Source organism: Oreochromis niloticus, linkage group LG13, assembly GCF_001858045.2.
Source record: "Oreochromis niloticus isolate F11D_XX linkage group LG13, O_niloticus_UMD_NMBU, whole genome shotgun sequence".
Classification (NCBI taxonomy): domain Eukaryota; kingdom Metazoa; phylum Chordata; class Actinopteri; order Cichliformes; family Cichlidae; genus Oreochromis; species Oreochromis niloticus.
In genome coordinates, this window is record NC_031978.2 from 11,098,220 (window position 1) to 11,123,457 (window position 25,238).

Sequence of the window (25,238 nt, forward strand, 5' to 3'; positions counted from 1 at the left end):
ATAACAAACAGTGAGCAAAGTGTCATGATAGAGGAGGAATTTCTACAATATGGCAACCAAAAAGCTGTTACTACTTACTTAGAGCCACCCATGTTATTCTGCGTATCCAATTCAGGGTTGCAGGATGGGGCTGGAGCCTAATCCTGTTGTCATACAGGGTACACCTTGGACCGTGGCAGGACTAACACAGAGTAATTACTTATAATTCATCTATAAAATATTTGTAAATGAATCAGTCATAAACAAATGACTGTCACTTTGTAGATGTTGCCCCAACGTAAAGTGTAACCACTTTATTTACATACTGTGTAAATAACCATATTCACATATGAAGCTTCTCTTCAACTAAAATAAATGTAAGACCACAGGTAACTACATGATAGCATGATAGAGTGAAAGTTGTTAATATATGTTAATATGCTATAATATTGATCTATATGCATTGGCGATAATACAGAGTGAAGGTTAACTTTCAGCCTAATTAAATAATAAGTTGAACTTTATTTGTTGAAACAAAATTGCATCCATTATCACGCCCAGTGATTCAAGCGACTAGTTTACCGTGCCTGTGATGGGCGGATGTGTTTTAGGGCGTGCTTGCTGACGAGCCTCAGCCCATTGGGCCCAGCTCTATGAGCCCAAACAGGCATGGTGGCTGTGGAGGGTCTTATTAATTTAAATAAATTGCTGAGTTGCTCTTAGAAGATATTGTTGAGGCAGTGGTGCTTTTATGATGACCTGCAATTAAATTAGTTTGTTCTTATTTAATGTGGAGGTGAATTTAACATTCATTTTCAAATGAAAACATAAACACTCCTTCCTCTCTTTCGCAGTATATACTGTGCTCAACATGACGTCATCACGTTGGTGCCTTTCTGTCTCTCTGTGCATTTCTAAGTTATTGGGAACACTTAAAGTATCCCATCAATAATATATATGACAATTTAGTGTGTATGTCAGAGATTTCCCACTGGCAGCAAAAGTTTTTCCTGTAGTTTATGCAAAATTTTAGAGCAAGTTTAAAATATGCATGTAAGGAAAGCTGGTTTTTCTTTAAGGTACTCTGTACTGTGTTACTTATAAACTCAGAATAGGTATACCATCACTAGTCTTCCACAAAAAAAGAAGACAAACAACATGTTTCCAAACAATGTAATCTTATCTTATAAAACAAATTAGTTAAAGAAAATTTGTGCGTAAACAGGACCTTAATCTATCCGAGAGTGATAAGAGGTCTGTTTATTATGTGAAATAATTGTTCATAAGATTTGTAGCAATTTTTTTCAACACAATCCAAATGGAGTAATTTTATTATTATTATTTAATGTTTTCTTGATTCTGCATTATTTAATGTGTTTAAGCTTGTTATTTCATTTCATTTCATTCTGGTTGCGTAAAAATAATAAAGTCAATTAATTAGTTTTAACCAGAAAATTTTACAGTTCAGTTTGGATTTGCAGCCTTATTGGCAAATCTTGTGTTATATCACATCTATTATACAGTGCATTGTACAGTGCATAAGCTGTTAGCTATCCAGCTGCTTATATGTAAATACAAACCCAATTCCAAAAAAGCCTGGAATGACATGTAAAATGTCAATAAAAACAAAATTTAGTGATTTTCAAATCTCATAACTCCACATTTTATTCACAGTAGAACACATAAAGCACATCAAATGTTTAAACTGATATACTTTTTTGATTTCATGGAAAACATTGGCATGTTTTGAATTTGATGGAAGCAACAAATCTCAAAAAAGTTGGGATGAGGGCAGGAGGTGGCTGGAAAAAAATGCTGGAAAACTAAGTGGAGGAACTGAAGAAGAAACATTTCGCAACTATTTACGTTAAGTGGGAACACATGTAAGTAATCACAAGTAATACCAGTAATATCTGTTTTTTAAAATTGGATATCTCAAAAAAGAGCATCACAAAGAGGCAGAATTTCTCAGAAGTAAAGATGGTCAGAGGGTAACAAGTCTGCAAAAAACTGAGTGTATACATTTCTGGAGAATTTCTGAATAATGTCCCTCAATATAAAAGGGACAAGACCAAAAATCAATATTAGATGTTCATGTTCTTCAGGCAGTCAGGCAGCACTGCATTAAGAACAAGCATGGAAATCACAGCATGGGCTCAGTAACACTTCCTCCAATCAAGGTCATTGAATGCAGTTCGTCTTGCCATCTATCAAGCAAAGAAGAAGCCATGGGTGACCATGATCCTGCAATCCTGGCATTTTCTCCAGATCAAGGGGCATTCAAATGTTCTGAGGCACAATGGAAAAGTGTTCTGTGGTCAGACAAATCAAAATTTAAATTCTTTTTTGGAAAACATGGACACATCCTCCAGACTAAAGAGGACAGGAACCATCTGGCTTTTTATTAGTGCTCACTTAAAAAGCCCCCACCCCCAATTCTGCAATCCAGGTCCTGAATTGGCCTGCAGACAGTTCAGACTTTTCATCGATTAAAAACATTTAATGCATCATGATAGTATGAATACAATAAAAATATGATGAAGAAGACTCATGACTACTAGTCCCTTATGAGACCAGAATGGGACAACATTCCTCTCCTTTCAGTTCCCAGATGTTTACAGTCTGCTGTTAACAGAAGCCCATGTTTACCACGGCTACACAGTAGTAAACATAGTCTTGCCCCAACTTTTTTGAGACATGTTACTACCAAATTCAAAATGAGTTAATGTCTTTCTTAGAATGGTACATTTTCTCAGCTTAAACATTTGATACTTTTTCTATTGTGATACGATTCTATTGTGAATAACATTTGAGGTTCGCAAATTATTGTATGTTGTTTTTTATTTAGATTTTACACAGCAACCCAAAATATTGGAATTCAGGTTATATTTTGCACATATCATCCTTCCATCCATCCATCCATCCATCCATCCATCGGGGGTTTAGGTTGAAGGAGGCCACAAGCTGGAGGGTCTTCTTTTCTTTTTTTAATACTGAATCTTCTTTATCATATTTTTTCAGCATGGATCGATTCAGTGCGAGTTAGCTGAGATAACATTGAGTTAAGTGCTGCTTGCATGTATATTGTGAAGGAAAAGAAAACAACTAGCTTTGGCCTTCACTGCTTTCTCTCACCTTGTATGAAATCACCCCATGTGCGATCCTCTCTGCAGAGTGCAGCAATCACGCCTTGCCTTGCTCACCACTCTTCAAACACAAGAGCACTTGAAAAGCTGATTTCCTGCTCCTCAGAGGGAACAGGTTTCTTTTGTCAACCGAGGAGCCAGGTCAAAACAATAATTGCTGGCAAATTGTGCCTGAAAATATACAACGCTCATTTGATTTACATGTCATTTTCATGACTCTCCGCTCCAGTTCTCCTTAACAGCTTGCAATGTTACATTAGGGCCTTATCAAATGTTTATAAGGGCAATCAATTTCTTTTCCTGGATGCACTGTATCAAGTGTCTGGGTTTGTTTGTGTGAGAGAAAAAGAATATACACTGCAACCACACACTCGCCCATACATATTAATGCATGTTATGTGAGGGGTCAAGCTGTTCCCCCTGCTTAATGGGATTATAGACATTAACAAACTCTTTACTAAATGAGAGAGGACCTTTTTCTTTCTCTTTGTCTCTCATTCCCGCTCTATACCATTTCACTCTGTCCTCTCTTTCTCTCTCTCTGATCCCTAATCAGGAAGTAGGCCTAGAAGTGCCTTGGGGCTGAATACGAACGAGCGCAGCTGCCCGGTGCGGATTACTACTACCACACACAGGCTTAACCTCGATGTATAAATTCACACACGCATGCCCGTGTAGTGAAAACAGTGTTCATATGTCATTCGCAAGCATGCCCAGCACTTGCTGACATATGTGTTTTTCAAGCATATGTCATACTGTGAAAGTATCTCACACATGCACGGGAAAGATACACACAGAAACTATTTTGATCACATGCCGATAACGTCCAGTAGCAGACACATGCTTGGACACACCCACAGGTTTTAGTGTATCACAGGAACATGTCCATTCATAGCTTGTATAGTAGTGTTAGAGGGCATGTGCTGCAGCCATATGTTGCCATTAATCATTTGAATCAGCCTTCTTTAAGAAAGATAGAAAGAAAGAAAGGGAACAGCTTAGTTAAATGTCAGCATGATAAAAGTTGGTAAACGTATAAGCAGTACTGGACTGTTGCACCTATAGAAAAAAAATAGTAGGCTAGGAGTTTTTTATGTCTTGTAATATATTTATTCTCATATGAAGTACTCATACCACGTGTCCTTATGTGTTTTTTGTGCAAGACACAAGAGAGCTTGTTCAGTTATTTATTTATTTAGTTACATTGTATTTTTTCCATAGGTTAAATGTCTAAAATTCATGCATTTCATACCCCAGTATCCCTATACATTTGTAATATGTAAATAGGTTCATATTTAAGTGTTCAATTTACTCTGTTGTGGAAAACATGGTCCCTGTGTCTTTCTCCAGTTGATTTTGAATATTTTAATTTATGACCTGGGAGATTTCATGTGTTAAAGACTGAGCAGCTATAGCAAAGTGAAATGGCATTAACACCATGCTCAGTGGCAAATCAAAAGCTTGTTCTACAGGAACATTAAGCCACAGATTTACTACCCTGCACAGGTTTAACCTGCCAGTCTGGAACTGAAGCGGAAACCTGCAAACATCAAACTATACTGACCTACAGATCCTCACAATACAGAATCTTCAGTATTTAACTCTACAGAGGTTGACCTGAGTTTGTAAATTAGACCTCTGGGTGAGTTTACTTTCTGTGCTGGGTCATGGATGAAAGAGTGTTATGGAAGTATCACACCTCCATCTAGTGGGAAAAAGAGGTACGGCTAGCGAATACATGCACGAAGGGGTCGAAACGGCACGTTTGGGTTGTGATATAAAATTGATGGTCTCAAAATCTTCTAAAAGGTTGAATGCTCAATCAGTTTCTTGTGCTAAATACCAGGAGAGGCAGGTGGGCATGAATTAAAGAAACTTACTCTAGGGTATGTCTGCACATCATCCTGCCCACCAAAATATTTATGGGCAGCATTAAAATGTATTTTTTCCTGACACAAGTGAGTCATTTTTAAATTACATCTGTATTTGTGTTGATTAGATCAACTGAAATGAACTGGCTTCCAAACCAGCTCATTTTTACAGTTCACTACAGTTATAAAATGTGCACATCTGGGAAAATATAAAGAATACTTTGTGAGTTTCTGACTGTAACTTGGACAGTGAACGGCATCTAGTGACAAAAATAACCTGAATGGTTATTGAAATGGCAATAAATGGATTGATTTACTGCGTGAGCTGTATGCCAAGGTGACCCGGGGAACTCTGGGTATACATGCAATCTTCGTTTTCTCTGTGTGATCTCTTTTTGACTGATATTGGGGGAAGAGTTCAGCTGGAAGAAATCATTTAACAAAGCAAGGACAATCTTCTCCCTGAGCAGGCAGGAAGAAGGCCACCACCTCTGTGTCTGCGTTCAGTTCATCCTCGTCCTCATCATCTGCCTGAGCTCTTGCTCAGTCTTCATTTCTGCTTGGCCCTGAGCTTCTGGTGTCACGTCAATCACACCCGAGGGAACGCACCAAGGTAGATTTGTTTTGGCTTTAATGAAAGATGCTCTTAAGACGCAAAGTTCAAAGAGAGAACTGGAGGTGGTGGGGGCTGCATAAAAAAGAGAAGGACTCGTGACATTGATGAGTGGTTGTACTAAGGTGGTGACGTCAGACTTGGGAAGGACCAAGAGTGGGACACAATCTGTTATTTTTTGCCATTCATAATGACCTTTGTCATCTCTATGCTTCATGTCAAGAGAAGCATTCAAGTTGCTGAAGTGTTCTTGTGCAGTGAGATTAAATTTATCTCATCTCCCAGTCCTTACCAGAGGCCTCTTTGGCTGATGCTTTCTAATGACTTTGCTGGAGCAGAATCAGAAGACTTTTCAACAGCAATCAGTTCAGCGTCACTGAATTTGTCACACATGATGTGATTTTATTATATGTAGTTTCCTGTATGTCAATATCATATCATCAAAATGGTGAAGACCATTAGAATTAGGTTTCACACACACATAAGCATCTGAGACCTGTGCTAAAATGATTCTAAACGAATACCAGGAAGGCTACTAATCTAATCTAGTAAAAAAAAAATTATATACAAACCAATAAAAGGAAGCTCTCTTTTATTTGATCTAGTGCAGGCTTGTTATTCTGAAAACAGTTCGGTAGTAGATAGTAGACACAGTGCAGAAGGTTGAGCCAATCGTAGAGAGGGAGGCTCACCAGCAAAGGGCACACTAATGGGCTCACTAACAAACCAGCAGATATTCTTAATTAAAGATTAAGAAATCTCACAGCCTGACCCACATTTCTTGAGTGTGTGCACGTCTGAATACGTGTGTGTGGCAGCGCTGCACGATCCTATTTTGCCTGTCCTCAGAACGTGTCCATTATTGATGGCATCATTAAAATATGCACAGGGACAAAATAGGTGGTGCAGCGAAGGTTTTTGTGCGATAATATTGTGTTAGTGTGTGTGTTCGCATACATTGGATACAAGGATTCGAGAGAACTTGAAGCAAATTTAAATTAAAATTTAAGTTAAATACTTTTCCTATTTCTTTATGAATACATTCGTAACTTCTAATATTCTCACGAGCAACCAGATCAGCAGCAGTTCAGTGCGCCCTCAACTTTAACTGAATATGAACGCAAGTTTTATCCTTGAATGTTAATCACTGTAAAACTTTGCATATAAGTGTGTAGGTGTTTGTGTGTTTTGTTGTGTCAGGTAAGTGCAGTGTGATCTAACAGCAGCTGACAGGCAGGTTTGAGGCCTCTCTCTAGGGTCCTCCGTGTGTGTTTGTGTGTCTCTGTGTGTATGTGTCCTGCTCTAGTGGTGTGTGCTAATTGGAAGCTCAGCGGGACAGGCAGCAGGTCCTCCGTATCGCCCATGTGCACATGTAGAATCATACTCAGTCTCTTTTTCTCTCTCTCACTCTCTCTGTCTCACACACTAACACACACACACACACACACACACACACACACACACTGGTCTGTTAGCCTTTCTACATTTAACATGAGTCCAGTCTGCAGCCTCTTCACTTATTCATCCCTCTCCACCTCCTCCTCAGCAGCTTCTCGCCTGCTTTAACCTGAAATGACAGCTGCACTGTGGCCAGTGGAGACCTGCCCAGCTCCCCTGTCTCACTGGACATCAGAAAGAAATACCACCAGGTAGCTGGGAAGGCATTTCTAGAGAAGAGAAGAGAAGAGAAGAGAAGAGAAGAGAAGAGAAGAGAAGAGAAGAGAAGAGAAGAGAAGAGCAGAGCAGAGCAGAGCAGAGCAGAGAAGAGAAGAGAAGAGAAGAGAAGAGTGTGAGGGATCAATAGTGTACACGAGAAAAGGGTGATGTGCGTGAAAGGGGAGGTCGATGGTTTGCCCACTGGTGTGTGAATGTGTTATTTACCTGGACAGGCTGGGGACCAAAGAAATGAGACATTCACCTTCTCCTGAGAAATCCCCCAACACGGTCTTACATGTAGACATGCATGAGCACATTTATTAATGCACACACAAACACAAGAAGAGGGACATGTGTACAGACTTTAGAGAAAACTAAAAAACAAACACAAAGCAGACTGGAGAAGACCTGAAAAAAGGGGGCATCAGATGTGAGGACCAGTGCAAGTCATGTCATGTCTATAAGCACTGTTTACTGCTTTGTGCAATGAACATAAATAATGAATCAAAATATTTTAGCAATCCATAGGGAATGTTTCTCTTTGCTTGAAAATATTTATTTGTATTTCTACAAATCCCAACATAGCTCAATGTCCAAATTCTCTCTGTGCGGTCACATGACTGCATGTGTGTTCATGTGCGGTGTATGTGTGTTGCATGGTTTGGATGTCAGTTTCTTTACAGCATCTCTGACAGCCAGCATATGATCCTGAGACAGCATGACAGCTGTCTTCATGCCCCTCTTAACATACACACGCTCATCTGCCCACCCGCCCGCACTGAAACACATAGAAACACACACGTGCACAACACAGCAAATGACAGATTTGCCACCTTGTGACAGACCTGCTGCATCCACCTGCAACCGACAGGCCCAAGGATAGAGAGGTGATTGGGTTGAGGATAATATGGAGGTTGTGTTTAGTGTGACTCGAGGCTAGACAGGAGACAAATACAGGGATGGACAAGACACCAAAGGGCTGGTGGATAGATGGATGGATGCCAGGGGTCAAGAGAAAATCTAAGTGAAGCTAGAAGATGCAGGAAATTAGAAAAGTGGAAGGGAAACACGAGTAATGAGGGAATGAGAGAAACACAGTTTTACAGATGAATTATATAAACTTTTTAGCCAAAATGGCTATTTTTGCTGAGGCTGGAGGGAGCGGACTGTAAACTGAGCTGAAGCACAAACTGCAACAAAGCAAAAAGCTACATAGGGATCGATTTTAATATATAGTAAAATGCCACATCATCATCGACTTCAAAGCAAACTCATTTGTCCACGGTTGCCCCAGGCCAGTTTTCTTACCCCTAACCCTAGGGGAACAAAGACCCTTAAACTAAAAAGTGCCAAGGATATGCGGTGTGGGGGAGATCAAGGGTGGTGGCATTGTAGTATGCATCGCTGAGGTGCCTCTTTTTGAGTACAATTGTAGGCACCATCCTCCTCACTGCACCCTAATGTTATGAGACAAGCCTGAGATTCCACACCATATAGCAGAGACGTCTCTGGCTTTCATACATATGTGCTCAGACAAACATATGCAGAAGACGCAGAGCTTAAGGAAACAACAACACAGACAAAAGTGACAGATTGTTAGGGTTAAAGCAGAAAGCAAACATTACCTATTAGTTTGCTTTCCTTGTTGATCTTTCCATCTTTTCCTGCTCACCAATTCCATGTCACGGCTGAGAGAACCCGCGTCTCCACCGTCGATGACAGGCGTGTTGTTGAAATCAGCGTTGCGTTATTCATTTACATGCTTGTTTCTTTGCATTTTGCTGTTCTTCTGCTACTCACACAGTCCTCCAGCGTTGGCACAGCAATCTGCGAAATTCAAAAACTTGATATGTCACATGACAGCGATGAGAAAGTAAAGTCACACAAAGGCTCAAGCAAAGTAAAATATCCAGACTTTGTCATTGTGTTGTAAAGCTATGATGAATATAAAAAGTAGCTTTTATACAGACAAGTTATTTTTAAACTTGAGATGCAGAGGTTACTGATTTAATACTTCTACCTTCACAAAGCCTATAAACATGTGCTTCACACAGAGAACCTTGTGTTGTGCTTGAGGGCGGTCTCACCGTCGGCCTTTTCCCAAAGCAGAGGTGATGTGTCCACTAATGTCAACATCGCAGCCAGGGTCAGAGCACTGTCAAACACCCTAACGCACAACCTTTTCCAGCTAACGCTAACCCAGTACGAGTGCGTGATAATGTGCGTGCCCAAAATGCCAAGTGCTCCCCTGTCCCTTCTCAATATTTCATCTGTTGTCTTGCTTTACCTTGCTTTAGGTAATGGCCCAGTCACATAACCCATTTTTCATATGTTTGCTTGTATTTGTGTATTATACCTTTTAGTGATAGAGGATTTTTGTCTGGTCTGTACTTGACTCTTATTTGTAATTCAAATTGATAGATTTATGACATGAGCATGCAAAAATGTGGCTTTTGCACACGACACTGTGTCTCAGTTGAACTCATTCCAGTTTTACATTAGTGATAACTTTGTTAGTTACAAAGAACTAGATTTGCCATCAAATGGGGGTTTTAAGGTAATCAAAAGGAGCTCAGTGTGTAAAATGTGGCATAAATAGTGGAGTATCATTATTATCCATGGTTATAATTTACATTTTGTGTCCAAATCGCGACAATTCTCATTGTCTTTTAGACAAAATGCTAAAAAGGATAAAAATAAAGGTGTGTGAATTTATCAAAAATGATGTGCTGGCTACAAATTCCCATTTGAATTTGAATAAGACATTTTTGTTGCTAAACACCAACTGTAGGTGTGTTTCTTTTTCATTATTCAGCAAACTTTATAACCGTGCTTAAATAGCAACTATAAAAGCAGCTTTCCGTGCTGCTTATAGATATGCTTTTTATCTCAATACACCGAATTTTTCAGTTATTTCTTGGTCTCAATTAAAGAAATTTACTCAAAAGTCAGAGCTATGCTATATATAAAGTACATGACACAAACATAATATGCCATGTACTACATATTTCCTGAGCATGATCTGTCAAGATAGAACAGGGACAATGTAAATCAGTTACAACACACATGAGACGCTGCACTGAAGACATGTAGGTGTTGGAGCGTGAAGGGCTTTCCCTGCTAATGCAGATATAATGATGTGACTATGACTATATCAACGTCAGTGTGTGTGAGTCTGTGTATGTTGCCTCTTCTTGGGGACAGTTGTGCTGCTGATCTGCAAGACAATTCTTCGTGACTCACACCTCATGAAAGAGAAAGTTAAAGATAGATAGAGGTAACAAGGGATAGACAGAGGTTGATGAACAAGAGAAGACAACATCTATGTGTTGTTTTGATTGTGATGAGAGGCAAGTGAAGTCGACAGTGAGTTGGCCTACATTCATGTAGCTTAATGTGTGAGGGGAAAACAGAGAGACAGCTCCGTGTCCATCTAATTATTCATCCAAGGAAGGCAGCGAATGTTATGTTGCTAGGTGTGTTTGTGTGTGTGTGCATATGCTGGGGATAGTGAGCATTATGAATAATTTGATTCCCAACCAAACTTAGTAAGATGGGGAGAATATTTATAGATAACCAAAATAAAACAAAAACTAAACATAGTAGTGTTTTTTTACTTGTTTACATTTACATAAAAAAGCATGGACAAATGTTTGTAATGAAAATAAATATCATGGGAATTAAAATGAATAGATGCATGCTTGAAAAATCGAGGCTACTATTTGTGCTTTAAATTATTATGGTTGTTAAATAACAAAAAAATCAATTAAAATGATCACATTTTCAACATGAGAGTTTCATGAATGGTCAGTGAAGGGGTGCTTCAATTCAATAAGGCTTTTCAAATACACTAGACACAAAAGGCTGAAAACTGGTGATCTAGACCCCTTGTGCAAGTGTGTGTGTCTATATGAGACAATGTCACACACTTTTTTTTTTCCAAGGTGACATACTTGATAACATTTTCACTTTCAGACTCTAAAAGTGGTATTAATCTCCATCAAATGTCCCAAAAGACATTCACGCGCACAAACACACACAGACACGGCCCATATCACAACGGTTGTCTCTGGCATTTCAGTGATTTAGAGCATCATCCCTGGTTGCCACCAGCGTGAAGCTGTGATCTTCACATATATGACACCTCAGCTCAACAAGGTGCACACACACACACACACACACACACACTGAAAGGATGTCTCTGCTCTGTCTCTCCTGCCGTCACATTCTCACTTCCTGATTTAGACAGACAGAGACCAATCCTTTGGGACACAGAAACACTTCTCTTTCGCTTCCTCCCTCCTTCCACGAATCTTTCCCCTTTTCTTGATCTGCTGCTCCCTCTCGTGGGGATGAGGGAAGGCAGGGCTGGAGGTTAGAGAGATGGATGCGGGTGATACACCGATACACAGTCAGTCTCCTGCGGGAATGGTGTGATAGAGAAGAAGAGAGAGGGACAAGGGCAAGTAGAGGGAAAAAAAAGAAGGAAGCTTATTTCTCAAGGCTTAAGAACACAGAGAGGAAAACACGAAACAGAAACACAAGAAAGTGATATCTTGGTTTAGTTTCATGTGATATTTTTACTGTGTTTCAGATACATATTTAATGTATATACAGATATAGATATACTGCTTAAACTGGATGAGTTACTATGATATGTACTAACCCATTAAAAGGAAAACATTCCCAGTAATTCAGCCTGACTTTTTAAAATCTCTGGGATCTCCTTTAACATCGGAAATAAAGTTCTCTCCCTGTGCAACTTGAGCTTGTAATGACTAACCACTGTTTATTAAGGGCTTTGAATGTCCACTTGTTTTTGTCATGTCTATCTCTCCTCTAAAGAGGACAGGCATGTCTCAAGCACTTTTCCCTAAGGCTTTTTACTTGTTACACAACCTGCTATTGTGAAAAATCTACAGGCCAGTCTGAAAAAAACAGCACTTCTTCTTTTTTTGTGCCATATCTATAAAAAAATCCCTCAAATTTAACCCAGAGTAAAGTGCAGTGTAGAGATAAGTAAATACAGTAGGTTATATTGCATTTTTTCTTTCCTTTTTTATTTACTGTGAGTTTGAAGATAAAAAAATGTTTCCTCAGTTCAAGTTTGGAATTTTTTTCATGACATTCCCTACATGCAATACTACCATATGTTATTTAATTATAATAATTATAAGTTTTTGTTTCAGCTTTTGTATCAGATTCTTACCAATAAATCAAATCTGTTATCTTGTTGTTACAGTGGCTGTCCTAATAGCACTCTTTTTAACTAACACACACCGATGTATGCATCAGGAGCAATCTGGGGTTCGATATCTTGCCCAGGGGCACATTGGCAGTGGACTGGAGGGATTGGAGACTGAGTCATAGCCATTCATGATACAATAAACCACAAATAAAGATTTGGGTGTAGGTTTGACTGGGGTGCATTTTTATAACTGTAGCTTTCTGCCGTCACATGGTTTGGGTGTGTTTTGTATACATCTGTTTGTGTAAGTGCAAAATAAAGACATGCTTAAAGAAAATAAATAAACATTAAATTTATTTCTCGCATTTCTATTAATTTCTATTTATTTAGTTACCTTAAAAAGTTTGAAATGAAAAAAATCAAATGCATTTTGATTTTTGCCTTTAAACCTTGTTGTGATGATAAAGGCTTTCAGAAACGTCTAGAAATGCATATAAAGGCAAACAGCATAATAATGTGAAGGACAGAGTTTGGATTATTGAAGAGCTTCTAGCTCATCATCCATCCAGCCCTCAATTTTGTTCCACTTATCCTGTTCAGGATCACACAGGCGGATGGAGCTTATGCAAGCTGACATTGAGTGACAGGCAACGCACAACCTGGACACCCTGGACCTGTTGTCTTTCCACAGATGGACAGACACCTATGGCCATTTTAGAATCACCAATTAACCTCATGTGCATATCTTTGTATTGCTGGAGCCACTCAGACAGAGAACCCACAGAGGTGCACAGGAAGGCCACAAACTGGATTCAAAGCCAGAACCTTCTTGCTATGAGGGCTCAATACTAATTGCTACACCACCATGCTGCCCTGTAGCTTAACAGGACTAACAAAATGAATCTTTTAAAACATCAACAGTGGGTTGAGGGGGGTTGCCATTTCTGCAGCAATGAAATGAATTCATAGAAATTTCAGCAATTTCAGATCTATACCTTTTAGACAGTAACAAAAATACATTTTTTAACACACAGAAACAGATCTAGAGTGGAAGATCGTAAAAAAAAAAATGATGCTGAAAAAAGAGAGAAGAGAGACAACCAGTGAATGACTGACTGAGTAACCACCAGAAAAAGTATAAACTCTGAAGCCTGCAAAATTACAGTACATAAAATCGCTGGTGTAAACAAAGGGGATAGTACATGAAATTACTGGTGTAGGCTACCGTGATACACTGGTACCCTTTATTTCCTGCGTGCTTTGAGAGGTGCAGCGACACACAGAAAGTTGACTTCTAGAGTGGTGTGAGGTTTCTTTTTGCTTCTCCCTGCTTGTTTCTACTGTCACTGCTGTCAGCAGCCGCTTTAGGTCACTGAGAGGCTACCGCCCCATCTACCTGTGTTTTAGTACATCACACGCTGCACTGCACAAACACACACACACAGACAAGCACATGCTCATAGGTAGAGTCCACTAGCTGAGGCAGACTGAGGAGCTGCCCAGGAAACAGGGATTTGTTTATGTGGATTGAGTGACCTGGCAAAGGAAGGGAGAATGGGATGGGAAAGGTGTGTGGGTGCACATTGATGCCTTTTTGCGATGAAGTAAAAGTGATAGGTAAATAATAGATCCCAGAGATGAATTATTCAAGGAGTACATTGATGCTCTCATGGTGTGGAAGCTCGAGCTCATTCATGAAAAAAGGTTTGTGGAGGAAAGATGAAAGGGTGAGGGGGGAAACAGGGTGTTGCTATGTCAGCTTTCAGTTCCAACACAGCGACATACACTGATGCACACACACACACACACACACACACACACACACACACTTTCAAACCACATTCATACAATCATAGTTGTACAAGTTTCTCAATGACGATGGGAACGAGTCAAAAACAGAAGGAATGGTGCCCACTGTTATTACAGTCTAACATACAACTTTAAAAACATGTTAGCATTTCTTAAACTATCCATAAAATTTATATCGGTTTAGCACTTTTTTAATATCTTTGTAACTGGGTATTGACTGATATACTGTTATTGTATCCGTGTTGATTCTCTTTATTAATTTTGTTTCGTTGTGTTCTCCAAAAACTTAATGTGCTGCTGTAATCCTAGTTTAGACACTTCTGCAAAAGATATTTTTTATATTATTTAATGTTTTACAAGGAGTCATTCTCATTCTTCTCTCTTACTATTTAATACCCCCAGTGATATTTTTGCTATTTTATATTAGGTCTAAAATCATTTCATCATGTTCCTGAGAATATTGGTCCACACATTACACTTAATGGGATTTAAAGAGGAAGTAAAAGTTTGACTGTATGTGAGAATCTCTGTCAGTCAGAATGAAACACTGGCTTCTGGCTCATCAAATGGAAGCCGGATATTTAGCAGAGGCAGGACCCTCCGCCCACAATACACTCACCATTACACAGGCTTGCTTTTGGGTGTTCTATAACGCCAGATCCTGTTGAGCTGACAGGTGACAGAACAGTCCACATCAACATAAGTCTACTCTCTTTTGCTACACACACACACACACAGACACGCACGCACACACACACACACACACACACACACACACACCCTGCTGCTGTACAGTAGACAGCTTCAGACATTCCAGGGCTGGACATGCCCAAAAGGCAGAGCCTGCTCCCTGTCACCTATCAGCTGGTGGCAGACAGCAGGATTTGTGTGTGTGTGTGTGTGTGTGTGTGTGTGTGTGTGTGTGTGTGTGTGTGTGTGTGTGTGTGTGTGTGTACATCTATCTTTATGAGGACAATTCAGAGTTTCCTGCAGTCTGTAGACCATGGTATAAGAGGATAGATACCACTGTATTTGCAGTTGTCTTTGACTCCAAATGACTCTGGCTACCTCATTTCAGCAATAAGTTAACATTATATTGCCCCAATGTCAGGCATGTTGTGGTATTTAGTCCATATTTGGGCCACATAACATTAGCTAGTGGCATGGGATGCTGATCTACTTAATTCAAAGTCCTTTCTCCTTTTATGATGCTTCTGTTATAATATACTTTCTCCCGCCTTCAATTTAAATGACCCTAACCATAGAACCATCAAACACTATTTATGTCTTTTCCGTCTATATCTGTACTAATAAATGGAAAATAAAGTTGTTGTTTTTTTTAAAGGAGTCTCAGAAAGAAAACGGGCCTGGTCTGAAAGCCTCCCTAACATGGATAAGAATCTGCATTACTTCTTGTGATCAGTGTAGTAGTCAGTGAGTAAGTCATGGAGCTTTTTTGTTGGGGTACTACACATGTCACAGGGAATAAGACAGAAGCAAAAGGGAGATAAGAGGAGGCAGCTGCCTACCTAGAACTGCTGGCACGGCAGCCAGGGGCGGGGCCAAGACAGCATGGCACACGTCGTCTCCAGACACCCTTTCTTCTCCCTGCTTCGCCACAGGCTTTGACAGGCGGCACGAGAGCCCCTTGGCCCAGTGAGGGGTGGACAGCCATCTGACAACTCCCCACCTGCATGACCTTTACCATGCTTGACCCCCCTACAGGAGACAATCACCTCATAGCAAACAGCCCTACGGGAGATGTAGACACACAGTGCAGTCAGGAAGACACACACAACAAACTCAGACATGCATACCACACACACAAAAAGTCAGGCTTAAAAAGGAGACATCCTATTAAGATATTAAGACATTTAATTTCCAATGTTTAAAGGGAGCCAATTATTTATATTTTTAATTCACTTGTCTTTTTTAACTGACTCATTCATTAGCTCACACCAGCATCTATGCAAATCAATTCACAAATCAATTAAAATGCAGTTACAATCATGATTACACAAAAAATGGTCTTTTTTTGAAATGGGGCTCTGAAAAAGCCACCCAGTGTTTACAAGTAGGGCCCCAGACAACCTGTGGACAATTTAGACTCACCAGTTAACCAGCATGTATTGGAAAGACGTCAGAGTACCTGTACAAAACCCAGGCAGGCACAGGAAGAGCACAAAAACTCCACCCAGAAAGGCCTTAGCTGGCTGGTAGGTTTGAGCCAGGAACTTTACTGCTGTGAGGCAACCATGTACCGCACCACCATGCTGACCAGGGATCGATTATGCTTTTCTCTATTTTGTCTATTTTCCATAACAGTTTTGGGGAAAATGTTCTAATAGCTCAGTGGTCCATATGTACAAGCAGGCTCAGGTTTCAGATTGTTTCAACAGTATGTTTTAGTCAGTTTTTACTTACTTGGCTCATTGTGATGTCAGTAAAAGTGGTAAATGATGGTAATCTCAGTCGCACATCTCTAGCTTTATGGCTGAAGCTCCACCCACTTGCTGTTTAAACCTTCTGTAAGAACACGTCTAAAACAACTTATTTAAGACAGTGGATCAAACGAGGAGCTGATAGAAGGCATAGATTAAGATAATCCTGCTTTATTATAATCTGAGATTAAAAATATGAAGATTAACTGAAAAATCATAGTGTGGACCAATGTAATTATTTACAACATTAATGTTAAATAAATATTCTCATTATGTTTTCACTATAAATGGCATATTTGGTAAATGATATATGATAGGAAAACCTGTTAGCCTACCTTCATTAAAAATCAAAAGTATATTGTTTTTACAGAAATCAAATCTTACTTTAATTTTGTCATCACATTTTTAAACTATATAAGTAAACCAAATAAGTAATGTGTTGTTAATAGCAGCAGCAGGAACCATATCCTACTATAATTTGGTCAGATGGAGGTTTCTGTGTGAATGCATCCACAGTCCAAAGACATGCATGTTAGGTTAACTGGTGATTCTAAATTGGCTGTAGATGAATGTATGTGGTTCTCTCTGCATTAGCCCTAGATAGACTGGAAACCTGTCCAAGCGAAGTGCTAAAAGAAGGCCCTAGGGTTATGCTGGCCCTCATCAAACATTTAGTTTATTTGCTGTCTTCTTTTATGGAGGTCTGTGAAAATTGATATCACTGAATTTACAACCAATTTTCAAGTGCTTTTGCTTGGTTTTTATTTTGGGATAAAATCTTCGGATTCACCTTTAGCCCCTCTGACTGGAAATGCCCCTGAAACTGCCCAGGGTGTCCTGCACCTAATTAAGAAAATTAAGTTAGTCTCAGATATGACATCAGTCTCCTTAAGTAGGTTTAAATTGTAAAGTAAAGACACTATAAGAGTAAAACCCCAACAATCAGTCTTGCTGTGAGCCAGCACATGGCAACAGTAGGACGGACAAACTTACTTTTAACAAGAAGAAACAGAAGGAAATCTTGCACAGTCCAGGCTCAGGCAGCCATGTGCCAGGAGCGGACAGGTGTGAGGGAAAGAGAAGATAAAATCTAACGATACATGGTGGTGTATGAACACATGTGGAGCAGGAAGATCAGAGTGGAGAAGAAATTCTCAGTGCATCACACAAAGTCCCATTGCAGAAAAACATATTCCAGCATAAGTAAGAGATGGTTCAGGGTCACCTGACCAAACCCTAACTATAAGCATTTTCAAAAAGTGAAGTGTTAAGCCTAATCTTAAAAGCAGAGTGGGTGTCTATCACCAGAATCCAAAATCAGAGCTGGTTCCACGGGAAAATAAGACTCTGCTTCCCATTCTGCATTCAAAAACTCAAGGAACCAGAAGCCTTTAGCCACAGAGCGAAATGCTGTAGTAGGATTATATGATACTATGACGTCTTTAAGGTATGATGAATACTAATTTTTCAAGACGTTGTATGGATAAGAATTTTTTAATTAATTTGCATCACTACATCATTTATTAAAGTAAATGTGAACATTTTTGCTTTTTGACATAAATGTAAACATTTCTTAATGCAAATTACTCTTATACATGGTTTTCTTCTAAAACTGGATTGATTACCCAGTTTTTCCTCCCTTTAATCCTATTAATGTAGATTTGCTTATAAAAACAATCCAGTAATTATGCAAATTAGGGCAATATCACAAAAACTGCGGGCTTACGTCAGCGCAGCGCTGAAAACTGCGTTGCTCTACGTCATCAAAAAGCGTCGTGGCGGCGTGAGAGGGAAAACAAATGTCAGTGCAAATTGCTGTGAGGTAAGTAGAGCATTTATCATTAAAAAGAAAAGGCTATAAGGTTAGGAAAGCATTCTGGCGATGCTTAAAGTATTTTTAAAGCTGATAAATGATGGCTGCTGCGCACTTTTTGTTCGTAGCACTTTAACAAGTGTCGTTAATCAAAACTAACGAGCCTTTTCCATGTCTTTAGGTTACTGCTCCTGCACCATAACGCTCTCTCGTGATTTGCTTCAAAACCGCGTCTCGGTTCAGTTCTAATGAATCCAGTAATTAGACGGGGACTGCCTCCGTCCGTGAGGAGTCTTCTCACAGACATCGGTCCAAAGGAGGAGTGGACGGATGAGGAGCCCGAAACAGTGACCAGAGATGGCATTCTGCTTCCGCACAGAGGAGCTACGTCTGGAAATGAAGAGCTCCTCACACCTGCCAGGAGCCATGATGATGCTCCAGATGATGATGGTGGTGTGTCTGGAAGGAGTGGACTTTGCATGTTGTGTAAAAGTAAACCTCCTTGCTACACCTGTCCCAGGTGTAACCTGCAGTACTGTGGCTTGGAGTGCTACAAGAGCCCTGATCACTCTGCATGCTCTGAAGAGTTTTACAAGGAGTCTGTTCTACAGGAGCTGAAGGAAATGGGGACAACTGAGACTGAAGGGAGAAAGAAAATGCAGGAGATTCTTGTGGGACTCAAACAAAAGGCGGAAATGACACAAGGGGGGATGGAGAGTTTGTTAAAAGAGGTGGGTGTTGTGTCACATGACACAGATGATAGGGAAGGAGAGGCAGCTGAGAAAGTCCAGGCTGTGGAGCTCCTGGCCAGGTTAGCAGAGCTTCAGCAGTCTGGAGAAGGGAGTGCAACAGAGATTGAGGATATTTTGGGAAAACTTGAAGAGATTGGAGGAGGTGCGCTGATTCCTGGAGACACTGATGAGGATGCTGAAAGTGCACAAGGAGAGCTGGACTTAGCTGATCGGCTCTCAGGGCTCGAGATTGACAAACTTTCAGAAGAGGAGCTGTGGGAACTTCTCAACAACAAAGAGAAAGAGAGTTTTGTGAGTCTCATGAAGGATGGAGCTCTTGGTGGCCTGGTTCCCCTTTGGAAGCCATGGTGGGAGGAACATGAGGAGGGAGGCAGAGCACTGGTGGAAGTGCTTGAGGAAGAAGTGAGCAGACAGGAGAGAGAAACTGTGACAACTATGGAAAGGCAGGACATTGATAATGGAGTGAAAACCTCACAAGGTGTTCAGAAACGAAGCAAATCAAAGCCGAAAAGCTTGAAAGGAGGAACTGGGAAGGAAATGAGCGAGGGCAAAGGAAGTTCAGCAGTACCCCCAGTTTCTTCAAAAATTCCAAAGCTGAGTTCCTTATGTCCAAATCCATCTCCTCTGGTTTGCTATGGTTTAGTGAATGCACTTTTTGGCTATGCTTTTACCCTGTGCCTGTTTAACGGTGACACCGATTCACTGATGTTTGAGTTCTGTGACATGATTCTTGCTCTGTCTGAGGCACTGAACTCAAGCAAGGTGTTCACCTCTCTCCAAGAGGCCTTAGGCTGTGGAGAAGCTCTCATTTTAGATGGAGGTTACCTTGACAAGGAGGACCTTCTTGCCCCAGCCAGGGCTGTGGAGGCCGTAGCTCACATCATGACTGGCAGAGACAGAAAGGATGCTGCTGGATACTGCCTGGCAGCCTTGAGTCAACTACGTTCTGTGCTCTCCCGGGCCAAAATGGCCCTGTCTAAAGATGGAGAGGAAGCGGAAAAGAGACGGAAGTACTTCCTGGCAAGCAAGAAGTGTGAATTCTTTCAAGCCTGGGTGCTGGACAATGTACATCAGATTCATAGACTGGCAGTTGAGCTGTGGCGCGAACACAGTAAAAGAGAGAGTGCAAGGAACAGCATGCAGAAAGCAAAGACTGTAGTTGAGAATTTACAGAAAGGGAAGAGGAAAGATAGTGGTAAGCTGATTGAAGAACTAAGTTAAAGAAGACTTGGTTTAACAAGTTAATGTAAAAGTTCATGATGTAATAAAATGCATCATATTCTCTCATATTGTCAAATTCCTCCTGCCAATAAAAGCTGATATTTTCCACTAATGTCTTTGGTTATTCTGTCTTTGGTAATTTAAAATCTGTTTAAATTTCCCGCATAAGCCAAAGCCATAATAATTTATATTAATCAATTTAGAAATAGAAGAATTTTAAATACATACATAGATGGATACTTTATTCGTCTCCAGGGGCAAATTCAGAAATTCCAACAGTAACACATTAAGTGTTACTGCTGGGATTTCAGAACATTAAGTATTACTGTTTTGTAACAGCTATTAAGTGGTATACAAATAAGATTTAATTTGATATTAAACAAAAGGAGTAAGGTTCCACCTTAAATTTGAAACCATAATTTCTGAAACTTATGAATTACTTTAAAGGGACCTTTGGAGAAAGATGTCATTTAATACATTTAGAATGATCTATCCATAATTGATAAAATATCAGATTTTTGTATGTATAATCCTCTGTTATAATAGTAATTTAGGTTTCAGAGCAGTAAAAATATCCTCATCTGGACATTTTTTGTAAGTTAATTATAGATCATACCTCTCGCCCTATGGCAGCTGGGAAATACTCCAACCCCCTGGGACCCTGAATTATAGAAGCGAGAGAGAATGGATGAATAGAATTACAGACAATTTCATACTAGCTTTGGCAGAACTGATATAGCATTTGAAAACCTTACTATTGAATTAATAAGTGATGAGGTGATTGGTCTATAGGGAATCATGAAACTGTACATGTGTGCATTTTTTTTCCAAAGGACAGTGGTGATAGAGCTCAAGAGAACTGACATAAGACTGCAAAGGAACCTGAGCTGTTATTCATTGAGTGTGGGAAACACATCCAAATCCTACAAATGCAAGGTTTCCTAGTATTGTTCTGAATGCACAGACTAGTTGGCAATAAGTTTTGTTATCTAAGTGTTAATTAATTAGGTTTTCATGGTTATATAATGAATCCAAACTGTTCTAGAGTTTTCATTATGGCTGTTATGTTTTCATATCTTAGGTCAAATAGGAAATTATACAGTGCAGGAGTGTCAAACATAAGGCCAGGGGGCCAGAATTGGCCGGGCAAAGACTCCAATCCGGCCCAAAAGGGCTTTGGAAAATGTTAGAGGGCATAAATTTTCGACATCTTTCCTTTATCAGCTTTTTCTACTGATAAAGCTTTCCCCCAGGGCCATTCATACTATAACAAAGTAATTAAGTAATAGTTAAATGACAGAGAAGTTCCTGTTATTTTAGTTTTATAAAGTGCATCCAAAGTGAAGAAAATCGGAAACTTTCTTCAAACTAACAGAAACTTTCTGTTTTATAGTTGCAGGTTAGTCCGGGCAATGAGCTACCAGAAGTTTTTCTCTAATTTTAATTTCTTAAAGCATGAGCCCTTTCATTTACTACAGCTGCATTTTCTTAATCACGCTTAATGTCTGAGACATACAGTTTAAATTTGCACCTCTTTTTTTTTTTTTTTTTACATATTAAGATAGCTCAGGTATTAAATGTGTAAACTTTACACCGACATTACGAGAAATTTCACCCACTTAAGATGTAGAGTTTGACATCCCTGATACAGTTTGAAAATAGATTTTTTTTTCTCCATAAACGAGTATGATAAAAACCATAAAATAAAACACTGACCTAAACCATACTGTGAAGGCATAGAATATAAACAACATGTAAAGTTTAACGATGAGATATTATAAATGTATCTTCCAGCCTTTAGCCATGTCCCAATGAACGTTTCTTTCACGGTACGCCTCATACTCACTGCCCAAATAGCGTCGCTCTCGCGAGGACTTTTGGCAAGTCACGTGGTGCGGATGTTCTTCCACGCTGCGACAGAAAACATGGCTGCGCTCTTGAGATCATCCCGGTTACTTAAGTTTTCGCCTTCGGGTGTGCTTCAGATCACATGCACTAAAAGAAACGGACCGACACTTGGTCGGCTGTACAGCGGGGCTCTCGGCGGCAGAAGGACCGGAGTTTGTGCCCGACAGATCGGACCTGTTACTGAAAACGCGTCCAGGTACCAGGCATCTGTGATTCACGCGTGAGCATGCAGCAGCAGAGATGTCATTGAGGCTCAATGACACCCAAAGGCACACGCAAGTGTTGACAGATATGACCTGCTGCATTAAATGTGGTTTGTTATCATGTTAGGATACGTTACAGAACAAGTAGGTAACAGCTCTGTTCTCGTTGGTTAAACATGGCTACCTTATGCAAGGTGATGATGAGTTGTTGTGTAACCAGGGTAAACTCACTGTCTGTTTAATCTGTAATCAAGCCGGTTACTATAATCTAGTTCGTAATGGAGCTGTAACTGTTAGCAACCAGTTCCTACCATCAATTTGCTCCCAGCTGTACACACGCTGACTTTTGGGCCTATCACTGGAGACCAGTGTGCACTGTTACACAGCAGCCATGATGATGCGCGTAAATTGCAGCTTAAATGGACATTTATAGTATTATTACTGAGCACGAGAGAAAAACTGGCCTCAGTTACAAAAGTGATGGCTACTAGCAGCTGTGGACCTGTTTGGAGGGACTTTTTCCTCACTTCAAGGTCACAGGTCTGGCTTTCACTGTGTACAGCTGTGTAACTGTCTTTGACAACATGCCTGTTGTTATGCAGTAATAATACTGTGATGATGGGGCAGACTTTGTGAAATTAAATATTTCTTTTCTCTGATATGCATCCACAGCAGACCTGAGTTTGTTATTTTTCTGCTGTTGCATTTATACCTGTGGCCTTCTTCTCCACAGTCGCGTGTGGTCATATGCAGCGGGGTGTGTGCGTAGTTTTTCTGTGGCCACTGAGCAAAAGGATGAAGCCAGCATTGCAGTGCGCTCCAAGCAAGCGCAGCAGTTTGACTGGGCTCTGACCAGGCTGGACAGCTCTGTGAGGAGGACCGGTCGTATTACCAAGACCCTGCTGCTGCGCATCTTCCATGATATCTGCAGGACAGGTAAGCAGGAGGATGAGCAACCACAGAGGGACCTTTAATAACGGATACTGGTTAACAACCATTTGAACTCTTTGAGAGACAGTGATGAAATGTTTTGCTTTCTCTCTCCTTCCTCATCCTCCTCTGCCAACTGCAGGCTATCCCAGTGGTAACCAGGCCCTGTTGCTGCTCCGTAGCTGTGGGTCCCTGCTGCCTGAGGTGCCTCTGGAAGAACGCACTGAGCTGGCACACCGTGTGTGGGAGAAACTGAAGGAGCTGGGTAAGGGGCTGCGCTAGGTAGAGCGTTTGCTTATCTTGCACATACAAGAGATGTGCACTACAAAATCATAATTGTGTTGTCTAGGAATAAGACTATGTTGTATGTGTTTAATTACCCTGACTGCACACTGTCTTCGCTAGGTGCACAGTACGATGTGAGCCACTACAATGCTTTGCTGAAGGTTTACCTGCAGAATGAGTTCAAATTCTCCCCCACTGACTTCCTGGCCAAGATGGAAGCAGCTAATATCCAGCCCAACAGAGTAAGTAGTGCAGTACAGAGTGCTGTAATGGCAAGAAATGCATAGTTAGATTTGTGTGCTTGGTCCCATCAAGTACACGAAGAGAGTATTTCATTTGTTAATTATTTTAATTTGTTTTACTTTTGTGCATAGGTTACCTACCAGAGGCTCATCGCAGCCTACTGCCAAAATGGAGATATTGAAGGAGCCAGGTGAGTAAATGTTCTTTTCTTAATAGTAATCTGTCCCCTGTGGGTAGTTTTGCTGAACTAACAGTTTCACAATTCAGGTGAATGGAGTCAGTGTCTTTAAAGACACTATTTTGGTTACCCCTAAAAGTCCACATGCATATAACACCATGTGAAATGTTTTCATTGAACTCATTACTACTGATGAAACTGTTTCTATTTCTACTGACTGCAGTGTGACTTGTGAGCACTGATCTTGCCAGGCGAACTCTCCTCCTCACAAATTTCAGTGTATTTCCTGAGTGAATGACTCATTCACTATTGTGTTTTTAAAAGGAACAGTGCATATTAATTAACATGAGCACTTACATTCATCATGTAAATATGCCTGTAGTCCCTGGTAAGACCCTACAACAGGGGTCCCCAACTCCAGGCCTTAGGGGCCGGCGTCCTGCAGTTTTTAGATGTGTCCATGATCCAACACAGCTGATTCAAATGGCTAAATTACCTCCTCAACATGTCTTGCAGTTCTCCAGAGGGCTGGTAATGAACTAATCATTTGATTCAGGTGTGTAAACCCAGGGTGAGATCTAAAACCTGTAGGACACCAGCCCTCAAGCCCTGGAGTTGGGGACCCCTGCCCTACAATAATAGAACCCAACCTCCCCAATAATCAGATTGCCCACTACGAGCAAGCACTTGGCGACTGTGGGGAGTTTAAAAGTACCTTTTAACAGGAAGAAACTTTGGCAGAGCCAGGCTCAGGAAGGGGCAGCCAAGGCTTTCCATGGTCAGCCCTCTTGTTATATCATGATCAGGGGGCTGATCATTATAAATTTTTCTGTGTGTTGATTTTTATTCATTTATTCTTTTAAATACTCCTCTAAAATTCACTTGTCATTCAGTTCAGCAGCCCTTTCTGTGTCCGGGTATTTTAATTTACTGTGCTTCTCATGGTTTTACTATTAGATTACTTATTGTGTTGCTTGTTTGTTTTTTTTTCTTCTCATTTTA

General features: G+C 40.3%; 2 protein-coding genes and 1 long non-coding RNA gene across 8 annotated transcripts in view; 2 read left to right on the top strand and 1 right to left on the bottom strand.

Annotated features, from left to right (window-relative positions):
• Positions 1-10,249: 10,249 nt before the first annotated feature.
• On the bottom strand, positions 10,250-24,695 carry LOC102075613 (uncharacterized). Of its 5 annotated transcripts, XR_003213439.1 has the most exons (7): positions 24,594-24,695; positions 23,983-24,079; positions 23,313-23,525; positions 21,106-21,150; positions 17,494-17,546; positions 15,792-16,014; positions 10,251-11,685 (listed from the first exon to the last, which is right to left on the bottom strand). It is a non-coding gene; the product is annotated as an uncharacterized LOC102075613 (long non-coding RNA). The 5 variants fall into 5 exon arrangements; XR_003213441.1 differs by lacking the exon at positions 21,106-21,150 and having other exon boundaries at positions 10,250-11,685; XR_269785.3 differs by lacking the exon at positions 23,313-23,525.
• Positions 18,381-20,601, top strand: znhit2 (zinc finger, HIT-type containing 2). Its single transcript, XM_003438437.4, has 2 exons — positions 18,381-18,525; positions 18,698-20,601. The coding sequence occupies exon 2, from the start codon at positions 18,765-18,767 to the stop codon at positions 20,487-20,489; it is 1,725 nt and encodes a 574-aa protein (XP_003438485.1). The 5' UTR covers positions 18,381-18,525; positions 18,698-18,764; the 3' UTR covers positions 20,490-20,601.
• Positions 22,366-25,238, top strand: part of lrpprc (leucine-rich pentatricopeptide repeat containing) — a 71,292-nt gene continuing 68,419 nt past the window's right edge. The window contains exons 1-5 of one of the 2 annotated variants that reach the window (XM_003438436.5): positions 22,366-22,593; positions 23,334-23,536; positions 23,673-23,795; positions 23,936-24,057; positions 24,190-24,248. In XM_003438436.5, coding sequence (XP_003438484.4) covers positions 22,388-22,593; positions 23,334-23,536; positions 23,673-23,795; positions 23,936-24,057; positions 24,190-24,248 — 713 coding nt within the window. In that variant the 5' untranslated portion in view covers positions 22,366-22,387. Of the gene's footprint in view, positions 22,594-23,333; positions 23,537-23,672; positions 23,796-23,935; positions 24,058-24,189; positions 24,249-24,818; positions 25,154-25,238 lie in introns of those variants that run through there. The other variant, XM_019366532.2, reaches the window with a different exon arrangement.